This window comes from Callionymus lyra, chromosome 18 (genome assembly GCF_982586985.1).
Source record: "Callionymus lyra chromosome 18, fCalLyr1.hap1.1, whole genome shotgun sequence".
In the NCBI taxonomy this organism is placed as follows: Eukaryota; Metazoa; Chordata; class Actinopteri; order Syngnathiformes; family Callionymidae; genus Callionymus; species Callionymus lyra.
In genome coordinates, this window is record NC_141835.1 from 21,041,372 (window position 1) to 21,060,763 (window position 19,392).

General features: G+C 37.0%; 1 protein-coding gene across 1 annotated transcript; it reads left to right on the plus strand.

Annotated features, from left to right (window-relative positions):
• The first annotated feature begins 5,346 nt into the window (after positions 1–5,346).
• Positions 5,347–18,246, plus strand: keap1a (kelch-like ECH-associated protein 1a). Its single transcript, XM_087779812.1, has 12 exons — positions 5,347–5,543; positions 10,174–10,912; positions 12,131–12,330; positions 12,446–12,602; positions 13,035–13,127; positions 13,288–13,434; positions 13,503–13,609; positions 13,807–13,936; positions 14,026–14,222; positions 16,029–16,234; positions 16,312–16,488; positions 17,628–18,246. Exons 2-12 carry the CDS (start codon positions 10,700–10,702, stop codon positions 17,810–17,812), a joined length of 1,812 nt encoding a protein of 603 aa, XP_087635938.1. The 5' UTR covers positions 5,347–5,543; positions 10,174–10,699; the 3' UTR covers positions 17,813–18,246.
• The last annotated feature ends 1,146 nt before the right edge of the window (positions 18,247–19,392 follow it).

A 19,392-nucleotide genomic window follows, 5' to 3' on the forward strand; every position in this document is an offset into this window, starting at 1 on the left:
AAAAAAATGGGTTTTGAAGAGACAGTCTTTTATTTATAGTGTAATAAACGTTTTTCTTTTATTATAGATTCATGGAATTAGCTTGTTATTGTACAATTAAGTAAGGATTTCTATTTAATTTAATACACACTAATCAAGAGTCAAATGAGTAAGTGGTCTAAGAATTGAGCATAAATCAAAACAGTCACAGTTATACAATGGATCTATTTATTTACTTGTCAACTAAGGGCAACTAATGTGTTTATTTGAGTGTCAATACCTTTCCCAGCTTCTTCATCGATATAAATAATCATGCAGTCTGATCTTTGTAGCCACATGAATTCTGTGTGCTCCTTAAGACCAGCAGGGGGCAGCACCTTCCCACAACATCACACACCACAACATTTTAGGTAAGTGTGTATTTTCCTCCTCCTGGATATCTGCAGTGGTCGATCTGAATAGGATCACAGTATTCACCGTTCAACTGCGTCCGTCTCGTTTACGTCACCACTATTCATCAATGCTGATGACGTAGAACACACGTCATAGTTTATGCAGAATATTAGAATTTTCACTTCCGACTCTAATTTCATGAATTTAATCAATTCAATACACCGTAGGTGTACTTTTTCTTTCCCTTATTTTATATTTAAACTAATTATACATTTCTATATACCACAAGAACGTTTTCTGAAGAAAACTTGTGTGTCTGTGTATGTATATATACGTATCTATACGCATATATGTGTATATGTATATATACACTCAAATAACGTTTTTTTTTAATAAACAGTATGAATATTTAAATATCTGGGCTATTACTTTGCTTTTTCTATGCATATTTTTGGAGCCAATTGTTTTCTACATGATAATTGATTGATTAAAAATGATTTACATCCTTATTACATAATTAAGTATTTATTATGTTTGTTTAGCAAGCTTTACAATGATACCAACATTTTTTTATTCGGGTTTAACTATAATAGTCCATAACTTTCTTAATATTTATCACAGTAAAATGATACTTATATCACTGGTCTAGAAAGGCGCTTTACAAATAACCTTTACATACTTACTTACTTGCTTACCTACTTACTTACGTACTTGCTTACCTACTTACTTAATACGTAACTTAAGTAATAATGTTCCTTTCTCCTCCTCCAGCCAGCTATAATCATGGCTTCTTTGTTTATACAACGAGTCCCTTGGAGGTGGAGACTTTCAGGATTGATGACCCACGTTGTCAAAATTCACTGTAGAACCAAAACAGAAAGAAATTGTCACACAATCTTTCGAGTCCGCCACACCTTATTTCAACTGTCCGGGAAACATTACACGTGTATCACAGCAGGGATTGATTTACAGGAAACCACGATAGTTAAACTCTTTGTTGAAGGTCAAAAACACACAAAACACCCTGTTCTTCACACAAGTAACAAAGTAGCATTATCCAGTCATTGTTCGCTCATCCGAGATTGAGTTGAAAATACAAAAATAAGAATTGTTAAAATAAAAACATACACATACCTGTAGTCAATAATTGTAATCTTAATTGCTAAAGATTTTTTACAGGTATAGGAACACAAAGGAGCAACCTGGAAATGTAACCAATTCAACTGTATTTCTCTGGGACCCATGAGGTAACCATGAGCATTGATTAACAATATTATAATTGTTAATGTTATTTATCTTTTTGGGGGTTTGTTCGAATATATTGTAATTTAATTTAAAAGTCCTTCTAATGTTTTCTACTTAAGACCATGAATGGGTGGAACTTTGGTGCGAAGCGTCTTGGCCAGACCTGCTGGTTACTCTAGTCTAGGGGGTCTATTGGCAAACCATGGCTAATTTTAAAACCTAAATTATACATGAATATCTAGAAAATGTTGAGATTAGGTTTCATTTCAGCATAAATAGTCTTTTTAAAGACCTGTATTTCTCGTAATCATTGATGTAATAGGTTATAATACCAATTTAACGATTGTTGGATGAGGAGGGACAAAGAGTCGTAGGCAGAAGAGCAAATAGAAGTCATGTTTGCAATGATGACACAAGTGGAAAAACCTCTCAATCGTAAAGATAGTGTGGATATGTTTTATGGCTCTGTTGCCCCGACAAATATTGTACTGATAAGAAATCTTTTGACCTGTTTTTGACGCTTCTCTGAGTTAATCACGTCAGAAAAGTCCTAATATGAACACGTGGCTAAACACACAAAGAGAATACAATTTATGTTCATGCTTGTTTTCTTTGGTATGGTTTTTCATTTATATGACATTTTGAATTTCCTTATATTTTCCCGAATGTGTCATTTCGCCTAAGCAAAAAAAAAAGAGGAAAATGTTTTAAACTATTTAAATCCTATGTTGTATCTTTTTTAAGATTGTTTCTATTGTTAATCTTTTTTTGCAGCCTTAAATTGGTTTATAAGCTATTTATAAACAACTATTATGTGAGGGTTTTTAAATGTTTTTAAAGGTTGCACTCTTTTCTTACATCACCAGGAAGTGCACTTTAACTTTACCACATGTATTGTTTCAGAAATCAGACAACTATGTAGATGCCAAACAAAACAAAAGTATTTTTGTCACTGACTTAACACATACCGTAAACACTGCAAAATCTCTCATTTTTTGGATAAGGGTTAAGGAAACAATATGTGTCATAGTTTGCACTGAAAGACGAGACCAGTAACATTAGGGAACAGGAACAGATTACATCCTAAAACCATGTTGACTCACACCCGACTGCCGTTGGTAGAAGGATATGAGCAGTCATAAGACATTGTGCTGATGTAAAATATTTTAAAATCAGACCCGGATAAACAATTTAATCGTTTCAATATTGATTATCAGTCAGATTGGTTAGTTTTTGTTGGTGTTGAGTAATCAATGTTTATTTCTATGTTGATTTACTTTAACCATTTCAACGTTAAAAATCTGTTGTTGAAACAACATTGGTCATCAACGTAATCAATGCATTTATAGTTGAATAAATGTCTATTCACGGTTAGAATTGGTTAAAAATCCAACCTTGTTTCAATGTTGATCATAGCGAGCACTTTCAATTTTGTTTCAATATCAGATACCAATGTTGCCTGACATTGTTTCAACATTGATTCAACGTATTTTTGTGACAGCCAAAAACAAAGCACAAATCTTTGCAGCGAAAGATGAAACACATTTTATACAATTATTTTAATTTAACAGTAAACCGACTCAACTTTCTGTCTGTGTAATTGTAGATATGATCTTTCTGTTGCTTGAGAGGTTTTTTAGACGTACTCGATGTTGGATTGCAAACACAATCAACCCACACTGAGACGTCTAGCATATATTTTACGTCCTACTCTGAGGCCAAGCGTTCCACGGTAACGTCTACAGATTCTCACCTCTCCTGTTTGACATGCATGAGAGCCGACATGCGGTGACAATACGCAAAAGAGGTGGAGGTTGTTCACGGTGTTATTTGAGGACACATGAGTCAGACAGTTAAAAAAAAAAAAAAAAAACTATAAAGAGTTTGATCCAGTGATACCTACAATATTTTAGACTTATACGTAGCACAAATTGTGCAATACAACAGTACTTATTATTTTTAGTGTTTATTTATTTGTTGCTCATTGGAATGTTCCGCTCGACACAGATCACTGAACAAACACAATATCCTTAGAACAAATGTTTGCAACTGTGAGCTACTATCTACCAGATCTACCATTGGGTTGTTACATCTGAAATGATATTCCTTTAATGCACTAATCACATTATTGATAATTACATTTTTACCAAGGAAACACAAACTCCAACAAAAAAAGATATTTTGTCTGAAAAGAAAGTTTTGAACAGGTCTATGGACACTCATTGGTGACCCCTGACCTAAGGCATTAGATCTGATTAAAGGGCTAATATTTTGGGATTTATTCTCAAATGTTCTATATTGATTGGTTTAAATGTGAACATTCATGTGGTAGAACTGTTGTTCTATTGATTTTCTTCACTACGTACATTTGCCCGTGAGAGTCCGTGACTGTCATGTGACCACCAGACAGAATTGCAGCAGCTGGTCAGAGAGTATTCATATGAAATACTTAGAGATGTTTTGAGCTAAACAGGAAGATAAAACCAAAACCTAACCTAAAAAGAGGTTTTCTCGCGTTTTGTATGCAATTCTTCACACAATTCTATTGATGGTAGCGTCCCTTTTTTGTGTTGCTGTGTATTGTTCTCAGTTAACACAGTTGTTTCCAGACAAACATGATTCAACACATAGTACACACTGTGTTAAAAATGTTGTTACCTAGCAATGAGTCATTGCAGGTATTGGTATCTGTGTTTGTGCTTCTTATTACATAGCTACGGTCGTCCTGACAAAACACTGGCTTGTTAAATTATTACCAGAAGTCTGGATGAGTCAGCACCACAGAATACGGAAATGAAAAGCATGTCGGCCCTCATTAATCATCAGTCTCACTTCAGGATTAGCAGCGAGACGTTCCCACATGTCAAAACTTTTCTCTCGACTTACTTTACCAACTGGACTAAGTGTTTTGGAAAATGTGTAGAGCTATAGTTCGGTGTCACTTTAAATCGGTTATATTAATAAAACCTAAATAATATTTTAAATGTATTTATTGTTCTTAAACGGCTGCAAAAATGTGTTGATTTAAGTGTCTTAAATTCATCTTGAACCTCTATTGTACTCATCCGTGTGTGTCTGTACAAAACTCTCTTTTCATTGAAATATTTACATTACAAACAGTCCACCTCCGAGGGACTTGTTGTATAAACAAAGTGAGGCGGGATTACAGCTGGCTGGAGGAAGAGCGAACACCATTATTATGTCATAAATTGCTGAACTCTCTTAACCTCTCGTTCGCCAAGATGTGTCACGTTGTGTAATGTTCAACACATCATCATGATGAGGGATTTTCTGCATCTTGGAGAGGAAGACTTTTGGAAACATGGGAGTGAGTCAGGAGTTTTTACATTAGTTGACCTTTAGTAATACTTTCATTAGCTTCCTGTAAAATAATAATAGTTTCATTTGCAGTTTAAAGTAGTGTAGGAGTGTGAAAGGAATACTGATACAGATATAGTACAACAACAGTAGTATTAAATATAAATTAAGTCTAAATTTCAACGTTTTTTGTACCTTGATCTGGCTTGTATGCAAAAGTGTGTTCATATGAAAGTTTAAAACGTTTTTTAAAAAGAAAAAAAAAGTTGTTTTGTTTTTAACTTTGACCGAGTTTTGGCTCCACCTTCATGTTTTGGTTCACCTGTTGCCAACAGGGGTTGCTGTCGTGGGTTTTTTTTCTCAACCTTTTTTATTCGAGTCGCTGCGCTGATCGTTACGTAACGCGTCGCTTTCATTCCTATATGCAGCTGAAAAGTTGCCGAGTCATGCTGGAGCTCACATTCCTGCCTGCGGTGTTTGGAAGGCTGCCCAGGAAACTCCTCCACGCGAGGGGCTGACTGACACCTCCTCTCGGTCCGACCTCCGGTGTCACTTCTTGTACCGAGCTTCTGCACCCGCCGTGGTTCCGAACGTCTGCCCCGAGTTCGGTAAGTAACCGAGTCGAGGTTTTTTTTACTTAAAAGTGCTGGTTTTATAGACAACAGGGCGCGCCCTCCCGAAACAAATCTAACATGGTTGTCGTTTTTCAACTCGTGACATTTACTGTTTTTTTTCTCGACATCCCTCCATCAACAATGCGACTGTGCTTCGCTAGTTTTTTTAACCACAGTTCCTTTTCATTTCCTGACAGTTTTAGTCATTGAACAAAAACTATTGGTCCAAATAAATGTCAGCCAACTTTACTGTCCGCCATTTTTGTTTGATTTACCGCCGTGTGATTAACATTGATGACGACATTGTTTGTTTGTTTTTTTTAGTTTGAGCAAATTTCTACTTTTTTTAACCTATACAATAAGCTTTTGCTTAGTGGCAGAATTTAAATGGAGTAAAAAAAAAAACACGTATTCTACCATCTACTCATATTATTATATTATTTTAAAGAAATTAATTAATACGTTTTTATTTGTTCATACTAATCCTTGATTTTCTGGAACTCTTGTTGTGTTATCAGTTGTATCTTTATCTTTAAAGTATATACTTTATTGAATATTGTTTTGATTGTTTAAGCACTTTGTGACCCTGGTCTGGAAAAGCGCTATACAAATAAAAAATTACTTACTTACTTACTTACAAATATAGGATATATAATATGGATTATATATAGAAAAATGATAATTATAAAGTCAAATACTCATTTTTACTAGATTGCAAACCCACTCTTAAAATAGTACGTTAAATCAGTTACATTAATTTACTACCCGCCCGCGAACAAGAGGTTACGGGAGCTCAGTCCTTTATTTTGAGTAATGTGCCAAGGTGCTTTACTAATAAAGCTTACTACTTACTTACCTCAATCCTCCTCTAGCCAGCTGTTCAACCCCGCTTCGTTTATACAATAAGTCCCTTGGAAATGGAGACTTCCTGATGTATGATGCGCGGTGACAAGCCTTGATGCTTGACCGATCAGAGCAGAGTGAGTGTGGATAGGATGGGAATGATGATCTTTTTCACTTTCAAAAGGTTGAAGGAGCTCTTTAAAAAAAATTAAACAAACAAATAAAAATATGTAAAATGTAAAATCCTATTGTTCACAGGAAAAAAATATTATTATGAAAACGCAGAGGGAATACCTGTGTGTTTAACCAGGTTTGAAGGACCATAACCTGTGGAAGCAACACTACAACTTTGTGGTTTAATAGCCCTAACAAATAAAACTTCAGTTTACTTACATATTATTTGTTTACGGATCAAACAATATGTGCATTGGCAAAGTAATATAAGCCTCAGATTATCACAACTCCAATATTGGAAACCTAAAGGTTACTGAGTGTCATGCAATACGTTTCACAATCTAAACACATGGTTATTTAAAAAGTAAAAAAATAAATAAAAATGTATTAATCATGGAAAAGTTTTGGATTGATTTAAATGTCACATGACTCGCTTGGGAGAGTAATACTGTGTACTGTAAACAAGTATGATGTTTTTTGTTTGCTTGTTTTGGTGAGAGGTCACGATTGTTAGTCTTCCATTCACCTTGACTAAACAATGATTCTTGTTTCACTTAAGTTGTTGAGAGACGACACAACAGAAAAGTTCAAGGCTCTGCATGTGCCTCGTCATCTTAACTCATGTGATCGAAGCAGCAGCAACAGCGTTGTTTTCGAGTCTATCGGCATCAAGATGTACAGGTCAAAGTTGACTGAACAGGTCAGAGTCATGATTGCCCTGACAGAAGCAACCTGTTAATGATTATCTGTCAGTCACCCTTCGAAGCACCAGTCACTTTCTACCAATGACAGGAGATCCTATAATACTACTAATTCAAACACATGCCCAAGTGGAGTAGCGTTATTCTCACAGGAAGTCAGCTTTACATTGTTTTGATACAAAAGTTTTTAAGGCAACCAGCAACTCTGCGTCTACTGGATTTGATTCTAAATTAAGGCAGTTTTGTTTAAAACACAAATTCCCTGGGTTATTTTTTTTTGTAATTAAAATGCATTCATATATGTTAAGTTATAGATATACAGGTGGTTATCGTCAAAACACAAATTCTGTATAATTTTATTGTACCTGTGGCCTTGTTTGAGACTACATGGTAATTGTTGTTATTTCAGGTAATATTGAGGCTTCAAATCCTGTCTTTTTCTAATTGTTTCCCCCTTGTTTATCCTTATATTGAGGCTTCAAATCCTGTCTTTTTCTAATTGTTTCCCCCTTGTTTATCCTTTATGTGGGAAGACTGTATCCAATTAAATATCCCTTTAATCAAAGTTTGTTTTGTAATATTTTTGATATTACAAATTACGTGCAATATTATTATATTAAGCAGATTAAGTGTGTGCTAATCGGCAGACACTACAACCAACTTGAAAATAAAAGTATATATTCAGTTGATCAGATCAAATCTATTTTATCTTGTGCAAACTAAATCTAAAAAGTGAATTAGTATGAATTGTGGGAAGTGGTATAGATACATTATGGACAGGTCATGTTTCTCCATATATAGTTATATCATTGATTTCAGAACAAGACAGAGACCTATGATTCTCCTCTCACCACATCCAACCAGGACAATGAGTGGATTCAAAGTGGGCCCTTTAGTTTGTGTAAATATACTTCTTGTTCCTTCCATGGTAGTTGATATTAGTATAGTCGACGAACTGATGTTTGCTCTTATCTCACGATCTCCTTGTGCTGTTTGCTGATTTAAACAAAGTAGTATTATATGATCAAAGCAGCTTCAAGACTTTTCACAACTTTTTACTGCATAGCTTTAACTCGGAGTACGGGAAGGCCTGGTGCCTTATCCCTGCACAAAGGCTCTTTGTGAAACCTCCGTCTTGACACTGAGCAACTCTCTCCGCAGGTATCCGGATTTATCCTGAATGAGATATAAATACCAGAAAAGTTACACTCCTGCCAGCGGCAATATTTCTCTGTAATTTCTTTCACCTTTGGTCACAATGTTTTTTGTTTTTTTTAACCCAAACCACCACCCCACCTCCCTTGGATCGCTGGGTCATATGACTGACTGGCTGACTGGCTGCAGTCGGAGAAGTGCAAGAGCTCGGGGCTAAAGGACTTGATTGTGAAATTGCACAGCTGCTCTCAATTCTATACCAAGGACTCAAATATACTCTCATGCCAAAACACACGTTATCTTTGGTTGGTGTAGAAAACTTTTAATATATCAATGTTAACCTTATCTCTTATTATTACTTCATAATATTTGATAATTTATTAAGAGAAAATGCCCTTTTGTAACTAGACAGACTATACAAGCCTTCCTTATCCGAGGCAGACGTCGTCTTCTAGTCACTCTGACTATGTTAACACATCTTTGGACTGCTTAGAACTTTGGTCTGATTGTGGGAATAAATAGAATTGGTCATAGTTTGACTAAGATAGTTGATAACCCATTAAAAAGCTCAAGGTGGCTTGGATGTTACTAGTAATGGTCTGATGAAGCTGCATGAAGCAGTGTCATTATTTTCAGAGGCCTCTCTGCACTATTTTACTTTGTTTCGAACAACTGTTCTAATGAAACATCACATCTTTTTTAAACTGGTGGCGCCACCTACTGACCTCTGAACAACATGACACTGTTGCATGAAGCTTCATCAGCCCATAACTAAATGTTACCTTTAGCTTGATAAGATCTAAATGAAAACTCAATGACTAAATACAGACGTATGGAGAAATTAAAATTATTTAAATCCTTTGTATATAAAGGGTTTGTAGGTCTGTGTATGATCATAGAAGTGACTTTCAGAATCAGAATCAGAAAAACCTTTATTAGTCCCGCGAGGGGAAATTCGGTTTAACAACAGCAAGAGAAATAAAAACACCCAGAAATAAAAACGAGAAAGAAAATCTAAATAGAATAAAAGATAAATCTGCGCTATATAATATATACACAATCATATTTACATAAATAACAACGCTTTGTCGAAAAACAAATACTTTTTTTTAAACATATTTTAAGACATACATCCACACCCATGCCCCAACCCCCCAATTCCCCCACAATAAAAAAACAAAAAGCTGGCGGCATTAGTTGAAAAGGAAAAATTAAATAATAGTAATGGTAATTAAAATGATAAAAGAGATATACATAAATGTAAACATAAACAACTCTAAGCAAAATCAAGATTTATTTAATAAAAAACTAAATCAAACTTTTACCTCAGATTCTTCCACTTCGGATCCAAAAATATAACCAAAAAACAAAAACAAAACAAAAAACATATTGAATTCTATGTTTTGATACTGGAGATATATTTGGCATAACATTGTCGTTTATCTACCCAAAGCTTGTCAAGAGGATAAAACTTATATGCAGGGACAGCAAGAATATTTACTTCACAATGATACATTTTAAACAATAATCAAATGTGAATTTTCTGAATAATACAAATAGCATCTGCATATTTAACCAGCATTTGCAAAAAACATTGAAATAACTGTAGGTTTCTTTTCCGAGTTAATTGGTGGATGTATTTTTTCATGAGCTATCTTAGTGTTTACATTTAAAATTACATTCTTGTGTTGCTGGTTTTTATTTAAAAAACATTCAAATGTGTTAAATATAACCTTTATTGTATTTTTCAGGTGGACAACTACAACTCTTTGGTGGATGACATCTGATTTTCAAGTGACAACCACAAAGCATTCATCTGTGGATTGAATGATTAAGTAGAAACATGGGCCACTGAACAACTACGGATCATGATTTGCTCAAGATTTCCGAATTTCTGACAAATTAACTGTCAGTCATGCTTGATCGTCGATCAGAAGACGTGGAATCAACTTATTCATCCATCATCATGAAAGTTTTTTACATCCCTGACTGCTGCTCAACAAAACATCCAGGGAACTTTATTTTTGCAACATGTTTTATTTCACAGAGCAGTGATCCTCCAAGGACAGTACAATTTCCTTTTTTAGATCTTGTTGATCATTCTGATTGAACATTGACTTCAGTTTTGAAAAAAACAATGGACAGAGAATGGTGAAAAAGGTTTTATAATGTTCTTCATAATGACACCTGTAACAGTTTGCTGCTCAATGAAATAAGAGTATATAAACTCAGATAAGTATTTATAACCGTCAATACATAATTTGGAATCTCCACACTATGCATTGTCCTATAAGAAGAAGAAGACCTACGCGGGATTCAGATTTCTCCGCCATCGCAGTCCCATCCATGCATGGGTCTGGATACCTGGACTACACAGTGGAGAGCCACGCTTCCAAGTCTTTCAAAGTCATGGATGAGTTCCGGCAACAGGGAAAGCTGTGTGATCTGGTGCTTCATGTCACCTACAAAGACAGCACAATGGACTTTAAGGTGAGCTGCACTCAGAACTTGGTTTTAAACCATAATTAAGCTTAAACTCAAGCAGCTTTTCTTCTGCTACAATAGTAGTATTGGCAGTATTGGTCCCCAAATAGACTTGCAAAACAGGCTTATTTCGAGGTTTAGGTTATTTTTGGGGTCATAGTTGTTTAGCGTGTAGTATGTATGTGGAATATAAATTGTACATATTTTTGTTGGATTCAGATGTCTGAAAGTGTCCGTTTCAATTTTGACTGGTCTTATACACTACCTGATGCTCAATGTATGTAGTCCTGCCCAACTCTCAACTTCAATCTGAGCATACATTCATATATTTCTAGCGTCCAAATGACTGAAATGGGAATTATCCACTTGCAGTAGGTCTCCGATTAATATTAAAAAACTGTTTTAAAAATGTTTTGCTGTTAATGGCATGATCGCATCTAAATTAGTTATTGATTTATTTATTTTAGTCATATTAACAGAAGAATGTAAATCTTCTCATGGTCTTAAAAGGCACTGCCTTTGACTAATCACTGAAAGTGCCAGTCACAAGAGGAAAACATATTCTAAACAGTTTGACAAAGAAGCTTGTAGAAACTTCTTCACGTAAAATAAATGAATGGACAAGACTAGTGTGACCCAGGACACATTGGACAGACTTTGCATTAGGCTTGGTCTGACAGTGCTGCTGTATTCTCCTAGAAGAGCTTGAAGTTGTCTCTGGAGAAAGGAAAGTCTAAGCCCCCCAGTCTTTAATAACAAAGTATAAAGAAGGTCGATTGATGGAAGAAACCTTCAATAGTGCGTCATTGTACTCTAAAAGTAATCCTTTTAAATTAGCAAAATATTAGGCCTTCATTGAATTTAATGGTAAACAATTTATACTTCAACAACATGCTCCTAAAAACAACGTTTTAAGAAGTGTGCTTTGTCACCACTACCTGAGGATGTATTTCTGAAGGGTAATAGGGAATCTTATCATAACTTAAAGGGTAAGGTGACGTCAAACCAGTAAAATATTAACAGATTCTCATTAAAAATCAGTTTCTGAATAATCTTATCCCGCACATGGATCAGATAGATAATGATTGTCCAGGAAGTGATCTATGACGCTGTAGTTGAGAGTCGCTAAGAAAAACTCCTTTGCAAAATCTAACTTTTTTTTTCACATGTAAGACTATAATGTGTTCCACTAACTGAATCCTATCCATGTTATGTGTTTATCAGGTGCACAAGGTAGTCCTGGCCGCTTGCAGCCCCTACTTCAGAGCCATGTTTACCAGCAGTTTTATAGAGTGTCACGCCTCTGAGGTCACTCTGCGTGATGTCTGCCCCCAGGTGGTGGGAAGACTCATCGACTTTGCCTATACGTCACACATAACCGTGGGGGAGAAATGTGTGTTGCACGTTCTCCTGGCTGCCATGAGGTGAAATTTCAGTAGAAAAACATAGAATAGCAATAACAAGTACAAGCTGTCGTGTCAGAATGTTCCTTATTGTAAAACGTGTTATCGTCCCTCCTTCGTGATGGCGTTCTTTTAGGTATCAGATGGAGGACGTAGCCAAAGCTTGTTGTGACTTCCTCATGAAGCACCTGGAACCTTCAAATGTTATTGGTATTGCTCGATTTGCAGAGGAGCTGGGCTGCCGAGAGCTTCACCAACAAAGCAGAGAGTACATCAACACTCACTTCAGCGAGGTAATCTGCTTAAACTGGAGTTTCACTTAAAGCCATGTAAGGAGTTAGTACTTCTGTCTGTCAATGCAATACTCAATTCAATTGGCATATGAAGGTCCTTAAGAAGCAATTGTAAACAACTGGAGCTAGTTAGTGAAATGTATCTTCTCTTGGGTGCAAAAGGCCAATTCCCAACTTTACTAAGGGTTTTTGATTTTATTTTACAATGCAATGTTACAATAAATTGAAACAATTCTCAGTATAGTTGTAGTGGAACTGGTTTATGTTTTTATTTTAAATAAAATCTCGGCTGTGTATGTGTAAAAAATGCCTTAAATACCTGCCTTGGTTACCTTGTTGTCAGAGGTATTAAGAGACATACAGTAAATAGGCTTATATGAATGAATAATTATATAATATTAATAATTAGTAATGTTGATTTCTTCTATTTAGGTGATTAAAGAGGAGGAGTTTTTCAGTCTTACACACTGTCAGCTGTTGGAGCTGATCAGTCAGGAGAGTCTCAAGGTGCTTTGTGAGTCAGAGGTGAGTTAAGATATCTTGTTGAACTCATTTCTAAACACTATATAATCCAATATACACTTGTTATATTAAGTACTAACTAAGTGTGTCTCTTTGTGGGTCACATATGGTCATTGTTATTGTGTAACAGTTTGAACAATAGTAATTCAATGGTCTTTGGCAGGTGTATAAAGCCTGCACTGACTGGGTAGGCTGGGATATGGAGGGTCGCTCTCAGTATCTCCACGCTCTGCTGAATGCTGTCCACATCTACGCACTACCACCCAAGTTTTTGAAGAGCCAACTCCAGTCTTGCCCCATCCTCAGCAAGGTACCCTCTGATTCTATCTATGGCCGCCTTGATTCAATCATCCAAACGTCATTTGCCATCACTTGCAGGCCAACTCTTGTAAGGACTTCCTCTCAAAGATCTTTCAAGACATGACGTTACGGAAGCTTCCTCCAGCGCCACTCCGTGGGACCCAACTCATCTACGTGGCTGGCGGGTAATCACGTTATACATTGTGTGCCATTTTGTTTCATTTTGTAGAGGATAATCTCTCTTTCGTGTGTCCTCTGAGCAACATGAATTTGATCTCACACTGGTGTTGTAATACCAGTCAAAGAGCTTCAGGCTTATATCGGCACGAAGATCAATGAAGTCTGTGTCCTCTCATCTACCCACTCACTTTCCTCTATTCAGATACCGACAGCATTCCTTGGCCACCATGGAAGCTTATGATCCTAGAAATAACACTTGGATCAAACTGGCTGATATGGACTCACCGTGCAGTGGCCTCGGTGCCTGTGCACTGTTTGGTCTACTCTACACCGTAAGTTCCAGAATAAGAAAAACATTCATTTCATTGTTCATTTGTGAAAGTTGAAAACATTTGTCTACCAACTTTTTGGTGGACCTCAGGTGGGAGGACGAAACCTGTCGTTACAAAACAACACTGAATCCAGCTCTCTGTGCTGCTATAATCCAATGACCAACCAGTGGAGTCAGCGAGCGTCTCTCAACATCCCCAGAAACCGAGTCGGGGTCGGTGTCGTCGACAGTTGCATCTATGCCGTGGGAGGTTCCCAGGGTTCCTTGCACCATAACACAGTGGAAAGGTACGGCATTTTAGTGACATGTTTGACCACCTCCTAGGCCTTAGCATGTCTTGTATAACCCTAGTCTCTCAGTATTATCTTAAAAGACTTTGAAATAGAAACAAGGGTCCCTACAAACAAATAAATCATTAAAATCTTTGCTCATAATTTTTTCAGGTGTAGATGTTTTTTTTTAATATTACCGCCACAGATGAACTAAAATAAAAGGGCTTCACTGGAGCACTGGGGTATAATTAGACCTAAATGACTGTTCTTATCTGTTCTTTGCAGAGAATTTCCTCCTACACTCTCAGATCAGGCGTAGTTATCTCAGGTTTTATGTTGTCATAAGAGAATAAATCTCTCCTTAAAGGGCTGAAGGTGTTAGCAGTTATTTATTTCCCTTTTCAACGATTACAGCACAAGCACTTCTAAGACATGTTGAAACAAACATCTGTGGAATGCTATCCCAGTTGTTGCACTTCACTGTTCCCTGCCTCTGTTTGCTCTGACGGTTAAGCTGTCACAGTCCACTGCTGTTCAATAATTAGAAGAGTGTGATGGATGTTCCTTTGCTTGTTCTTGGACTAAAGCTAAGAAAGAGACTCAATTCTAATCTCTGTTAGCTCTACAAGGTTTTCATTTTAATGTCAAGAACTTATCGCAAATCACTATGTCAACGGAAGATGAAGTCCCTGATGGAATTAGGAACTTTATTTCTTTTTTTCCAAGTCTTGTCAGGGATTGTTCTTTAGTTAGATATGGTTCACCGTAACCTCATTCAATGCTGGATTTTATTGCCTCAGGTCTATAAACCAATCCATTATTTAGTTAACGTAAATCTAACTTTTTGTTTATTATTACTTGTTTGCTTGGATATGCAAAGGTTGAAAGAAGGATGTTAAAGATGTTACTGATAATGTTAAACATGAGACTAAGGTGGTAAAGTTATGAATCATTGCTAATTCTTAAAGACAGACTGTGTAGATTGGACCGCAATGACTATTGTCATCCTAGAAGATCACATAAAAGTGTAAAATTCAGTTTAAGGTGATGAAAGTGATGTTGAATGATGAGTTATTTGCGTCAATCTATTTTTAAAACTCTGTTCCAAAAGGAAAATATCTTGTTGCCTTCTGATGGATTACCTGACATATCAGTAAAACTATTCAGATTAGATTAATTTGGCCAAGAGACATACCGTAGGTTAAAATTAATGATGAGAGATTATAGTTGTGTCTGTATACACCATTTCATTAATATTTACAAGGACACAGATGCAACTTCCGCCTTTAGTAGATGCAAGTTAAGATAAACATGACTTTGACCTACCTGACACTAAACTGGTCCAAATAGACCATGAGTTAACTTGTGTGAAGATTTATAGTATCTCTCGTCTTTGGCATTAGATCGATGTTCCCACCAAAATAAAATCTGACATAGTCCTCCCTATTCAAATGTGTTTATTAGCAGCGACTTTCAATATCAGGAAGTGTAGCTTGAAATACATTTTAACCTGATGTTTGAGTCATACAAGATTGTTTTCACCCAAGAAATGAATACTATATTGAATATATATCATATAGATATGGTAAATGATAAGGTTTTAGAGTTTGGTTTCCCTACTTGAGTTTGATCTTCTGTCTCTTCCTCCTCACCAGTCCATTAGCAGTTGCTGAACAGATTGACCACTTTAATCTGATCCACTTAAAAGCGTCTGGCCGCGGTAGATTGGAAAGGTTGAGCCTCAAGGGATTCCGGGGCTTATATCATGATGTGGCCGAACCATTAACCTGCCTGACACCTGAACCTTGGGTTTGTTTGCAGGTGGGATCCAGAGTCAAACCGCTGGTCTTTAGTTTGTCCGATGTCAGTCGCCCGCCTGGGAGCTGGGGTGGTGGCGTGCGGGGGAGCTCTTTATGTGGTGGGGGGGTTTGATGGCCAGAACCGGTGGAGCACTGCTGAGAAGTACCAGCCGGACACCAACTCGTGGCAGAAACTGGCTCCTATGAGTACAGTTCGTAGTGGACTAGGTATGTTAAAAATCTTGAGTGAAATCTTTTCCTTTTGACTTGTTTTGTGTCCAACAAGGGTGTTTGTCTGTCTGCAGGGTTGGTGGCCCTCAACTCGTGTCTGTACGCTGTGGGCGGCTATGATGGCCGAAGTCAACTGAACTCTGTGGAGTGTTATAACATTTCTAGGAACTCTTGGGAGCCCAGAGCCTCCATGCAGTACTCGCGCAGTGCACATGGTGTCGCTGTCCACCAGGGGCGCATCTTCGTTCTCGGTCAGTCACATGACACAATGACATGACGACACGAAATAAACGTGCAACATATAATATATATATATGATCACTAGTATTTAAATAACTGAATTATATTAATTTCTATATGTTATAAATATAAAAGTATTATTCACTCACTTACTGCTATGAATTTGCTGCATCTGTCCAAAATAAAGACTTCCTGCATTGAGAAAACGCATATACTTCCTCAAAGTAGTTGTATTGATGGCAGCATAACTGATCAGTCACAGTGCAACATGTAATAGTGAATTCAGCAGCACAAATGTAGGATTTTATTGAAGTTTTATTTATTAACTTGTTAATACATTTAGGTTGATCCTCCACATCATTGAAAATAACATTGATGTAATAAATGTACATTAAATTGTAGAAGTTTTGAACTGAGCATCGTTGTCTAAAATGTGATTGTACTGTATAAGTGGTTCATGTTATTAGTTATTTATGATACATTAATTGTAATACTCCTACAGCTAAGCTAATAATTATTTTTTTTATTAAATAAGGTAAGGTAAGGTAAAACTTTATTGATCGATTGATTGAAATAGTTTTTTTCCAATAGCCACAGAAAATGCAGCAATATTTCATAAATAATAAATCAAAATAAAATAAGGACAAGAACATAAAAAGAAAGAACAAGATGACACAATCTAAGTCTAAAGATAAAGACCAAGAACATAGATCAAAGAAAAACAACATGGAGTTGGTACTAAGCCTATATTTGGCTCTAAATAAAAAATGAGTTATCAGTAGCTGGATTGTCGATTCTATAACGATAACGGATACGAATAGGCTTGTGACGGTCAAGATTGTTTGCTTTTTTGCAATGTTTTTAAATATAAATATTGAATTTATTTATCCTTTTTCTTTTTGCTGACTTGTCAACATAGGTTTGTATTTCTTTTTTTAATTGATAATATTATTTTTAGGCTCCAGGAGCATCTGAAATTCAAATAATGGGGAGTTAATAAAACAACGTTCATGATCAATTCTGTTTATTGTTAATATTGTTCACAATATTTAAGAATGAATCTACAAACAGCCTCCTCTTACGGTATTATTTCATGTTCCTTCGGTTTGTTAAGTAGAATGACTAAATGAAAGTAATGTCATTGTTTCAGGGGGATTTAACCATCTGGGCTTCCTGAACAGCGTGGAGTGTTACCACCCTGACAGAAACGAGTGGACGTGCATCACCGACATGCTAGTTGGACGCAGTGGCATGGGCGTCGCTGTTACCATGGAGCCGTGTCCTGGCAACCTGCCAGAGGAAGAAGACCAAGTCGTCCGAGAAAGTCACAAATAAGTGTTAAACCCAGTTCCAGGTAGCATTCGTACGGAAACGATGACGGTGAAGATCGTTTAAGGACCAACACTGTGAACTCTTGTTGTAACTGTTATTTAATTCACAATTAGTATTTCATCATGTTTGATGTTCACAGAGTCTTTTTTTCTACCTCTTGTTTCCGTCTCGTTGACCACTTTCTTTCTGTCACGTGTCAATCTTCATTCACAAAATGCCAAATTTGTATGTAGTGTTTAGATAGAGTTCATTGTTGCATTAGGTTAAAGAGAGACCACCAAGTCCCAAGATGAATTAAGTAAAAAGGATTTAAATTCTGCATTTTGAACGAAAGTAGTTATTAACGTAAAAGTATTACAAAGATCAAGTAGCAGTTATTTAATTGAACCATATTATACCAGTCGTTGACTTCTTGTTTTTATAAAGGTTTGAATTGACCTGTGAGTCGTGTATTCTGTTGTATATGTTTCATCCAATAATACGAGATAATTATGAAAGTCTCCGTTTTCCACGTCCATGGCAGGCTCTTCTCTATGGGTTGGAAATGTGCTCTGAACCCTAGTGGTTCTTGCATCTCCAGCTTCTGTTAACAGGTGATGGGTGGATGGTTCCTGATATATCGGTGCAGCGACGGTGGTAATGAAGAAGCTCTATCAGCCGTGACAACTTGAGGACGGAGCCGAGCCCGAAGGCAGGTCTTGGGAACAAACAGGCCAAATGGGTTTGCAGGACGGGTGGGCTCAGCCTGGGAGATAAGGTGAAAGAGTCGAACTGCTGCCACTATCACGCGGCGCCCGCTGAAATGCCACCTGGTCTGCGAGGAGGCTCAGTGATGGAGGAAGCTTGTGGTCAATCATTGGCCTAGTTGTCGTGTAATCGCAGCCTCTCGCCGCTAGGGGTCGTCATTAGTCTTCGCAACACGTTCAATTTTTTTCATTTTTTTTTATTTTGCATGTTTGTCGCCTCTGGTGAAGAAGGTCACATGTATCACCCACATCATTGTCTTGCTACACGCCGGCTTGTGAGTTCAACAGTATGTGTGCTTATCTTTCTAATAGAAGCTGAAAAAAGCTTACATGTAACTATCTACAGCATATTTTTGTTTTTTTGACAAACCGGTGAAGTGAATGTATGAATTGTCCAAGATGTTAATCATTAACCAAGAATGTTACTTATTCCTGTCCGGACTATTTGTTCTGCATCCCCGACAGCGTACCTGTTATCAGCCCCAATATGGCCTCAGATGTGGTGGATCTGGACGCAAACAAGATAACCAGGTGAATGTGTTTGACGGCCTCATGTTAGGTACATACTGACGGCTCATTATTGACAGAACAACCTGTTGGAGCGGCAGCATTCACGAGGCCTGTGCGTGTGAAGCCTGGGAGCGGTACCGGAGAGAGGTTGGGGGGGGGGGTACACGATGACTCACAACTTAAAGCCCCTCTCAAGTGACTCGCATGGAGAAGGCATGACGCAGGCATCTCGCACGTCTACATCCATATTTATCTGCCCCACACAAATGTGCTGGTGAGAAACAAAGCTGGGCCGTCCTTTTAATCACAAGCTGTGGGAACAGATTT

Bases quoted from the DNA above. Each gene is read 5' to 3' on its own strand.
- keap1a (XM_087779812.1), top strand. From the start codon at position 10,700: ATGCATTGTCCTATAAGAAGAAGAAGACCTACGCGGGATTCAGATTTC. The intron at 12,331-12,445 runs GTGAAATTTCAG...GCGTTCTTTTAG, and splicing joins GTTCTCCTGGCTGCCATGAG to GTATCAGATGGAGGACGTAG. The intron at 13,937-14,025 runs GTAAGTTCCAGA...GGTGGACCTCAG, and splicing joins TGTTTGGTCTACTCTACACC to GTGGGAGGACGAAACCTGTC.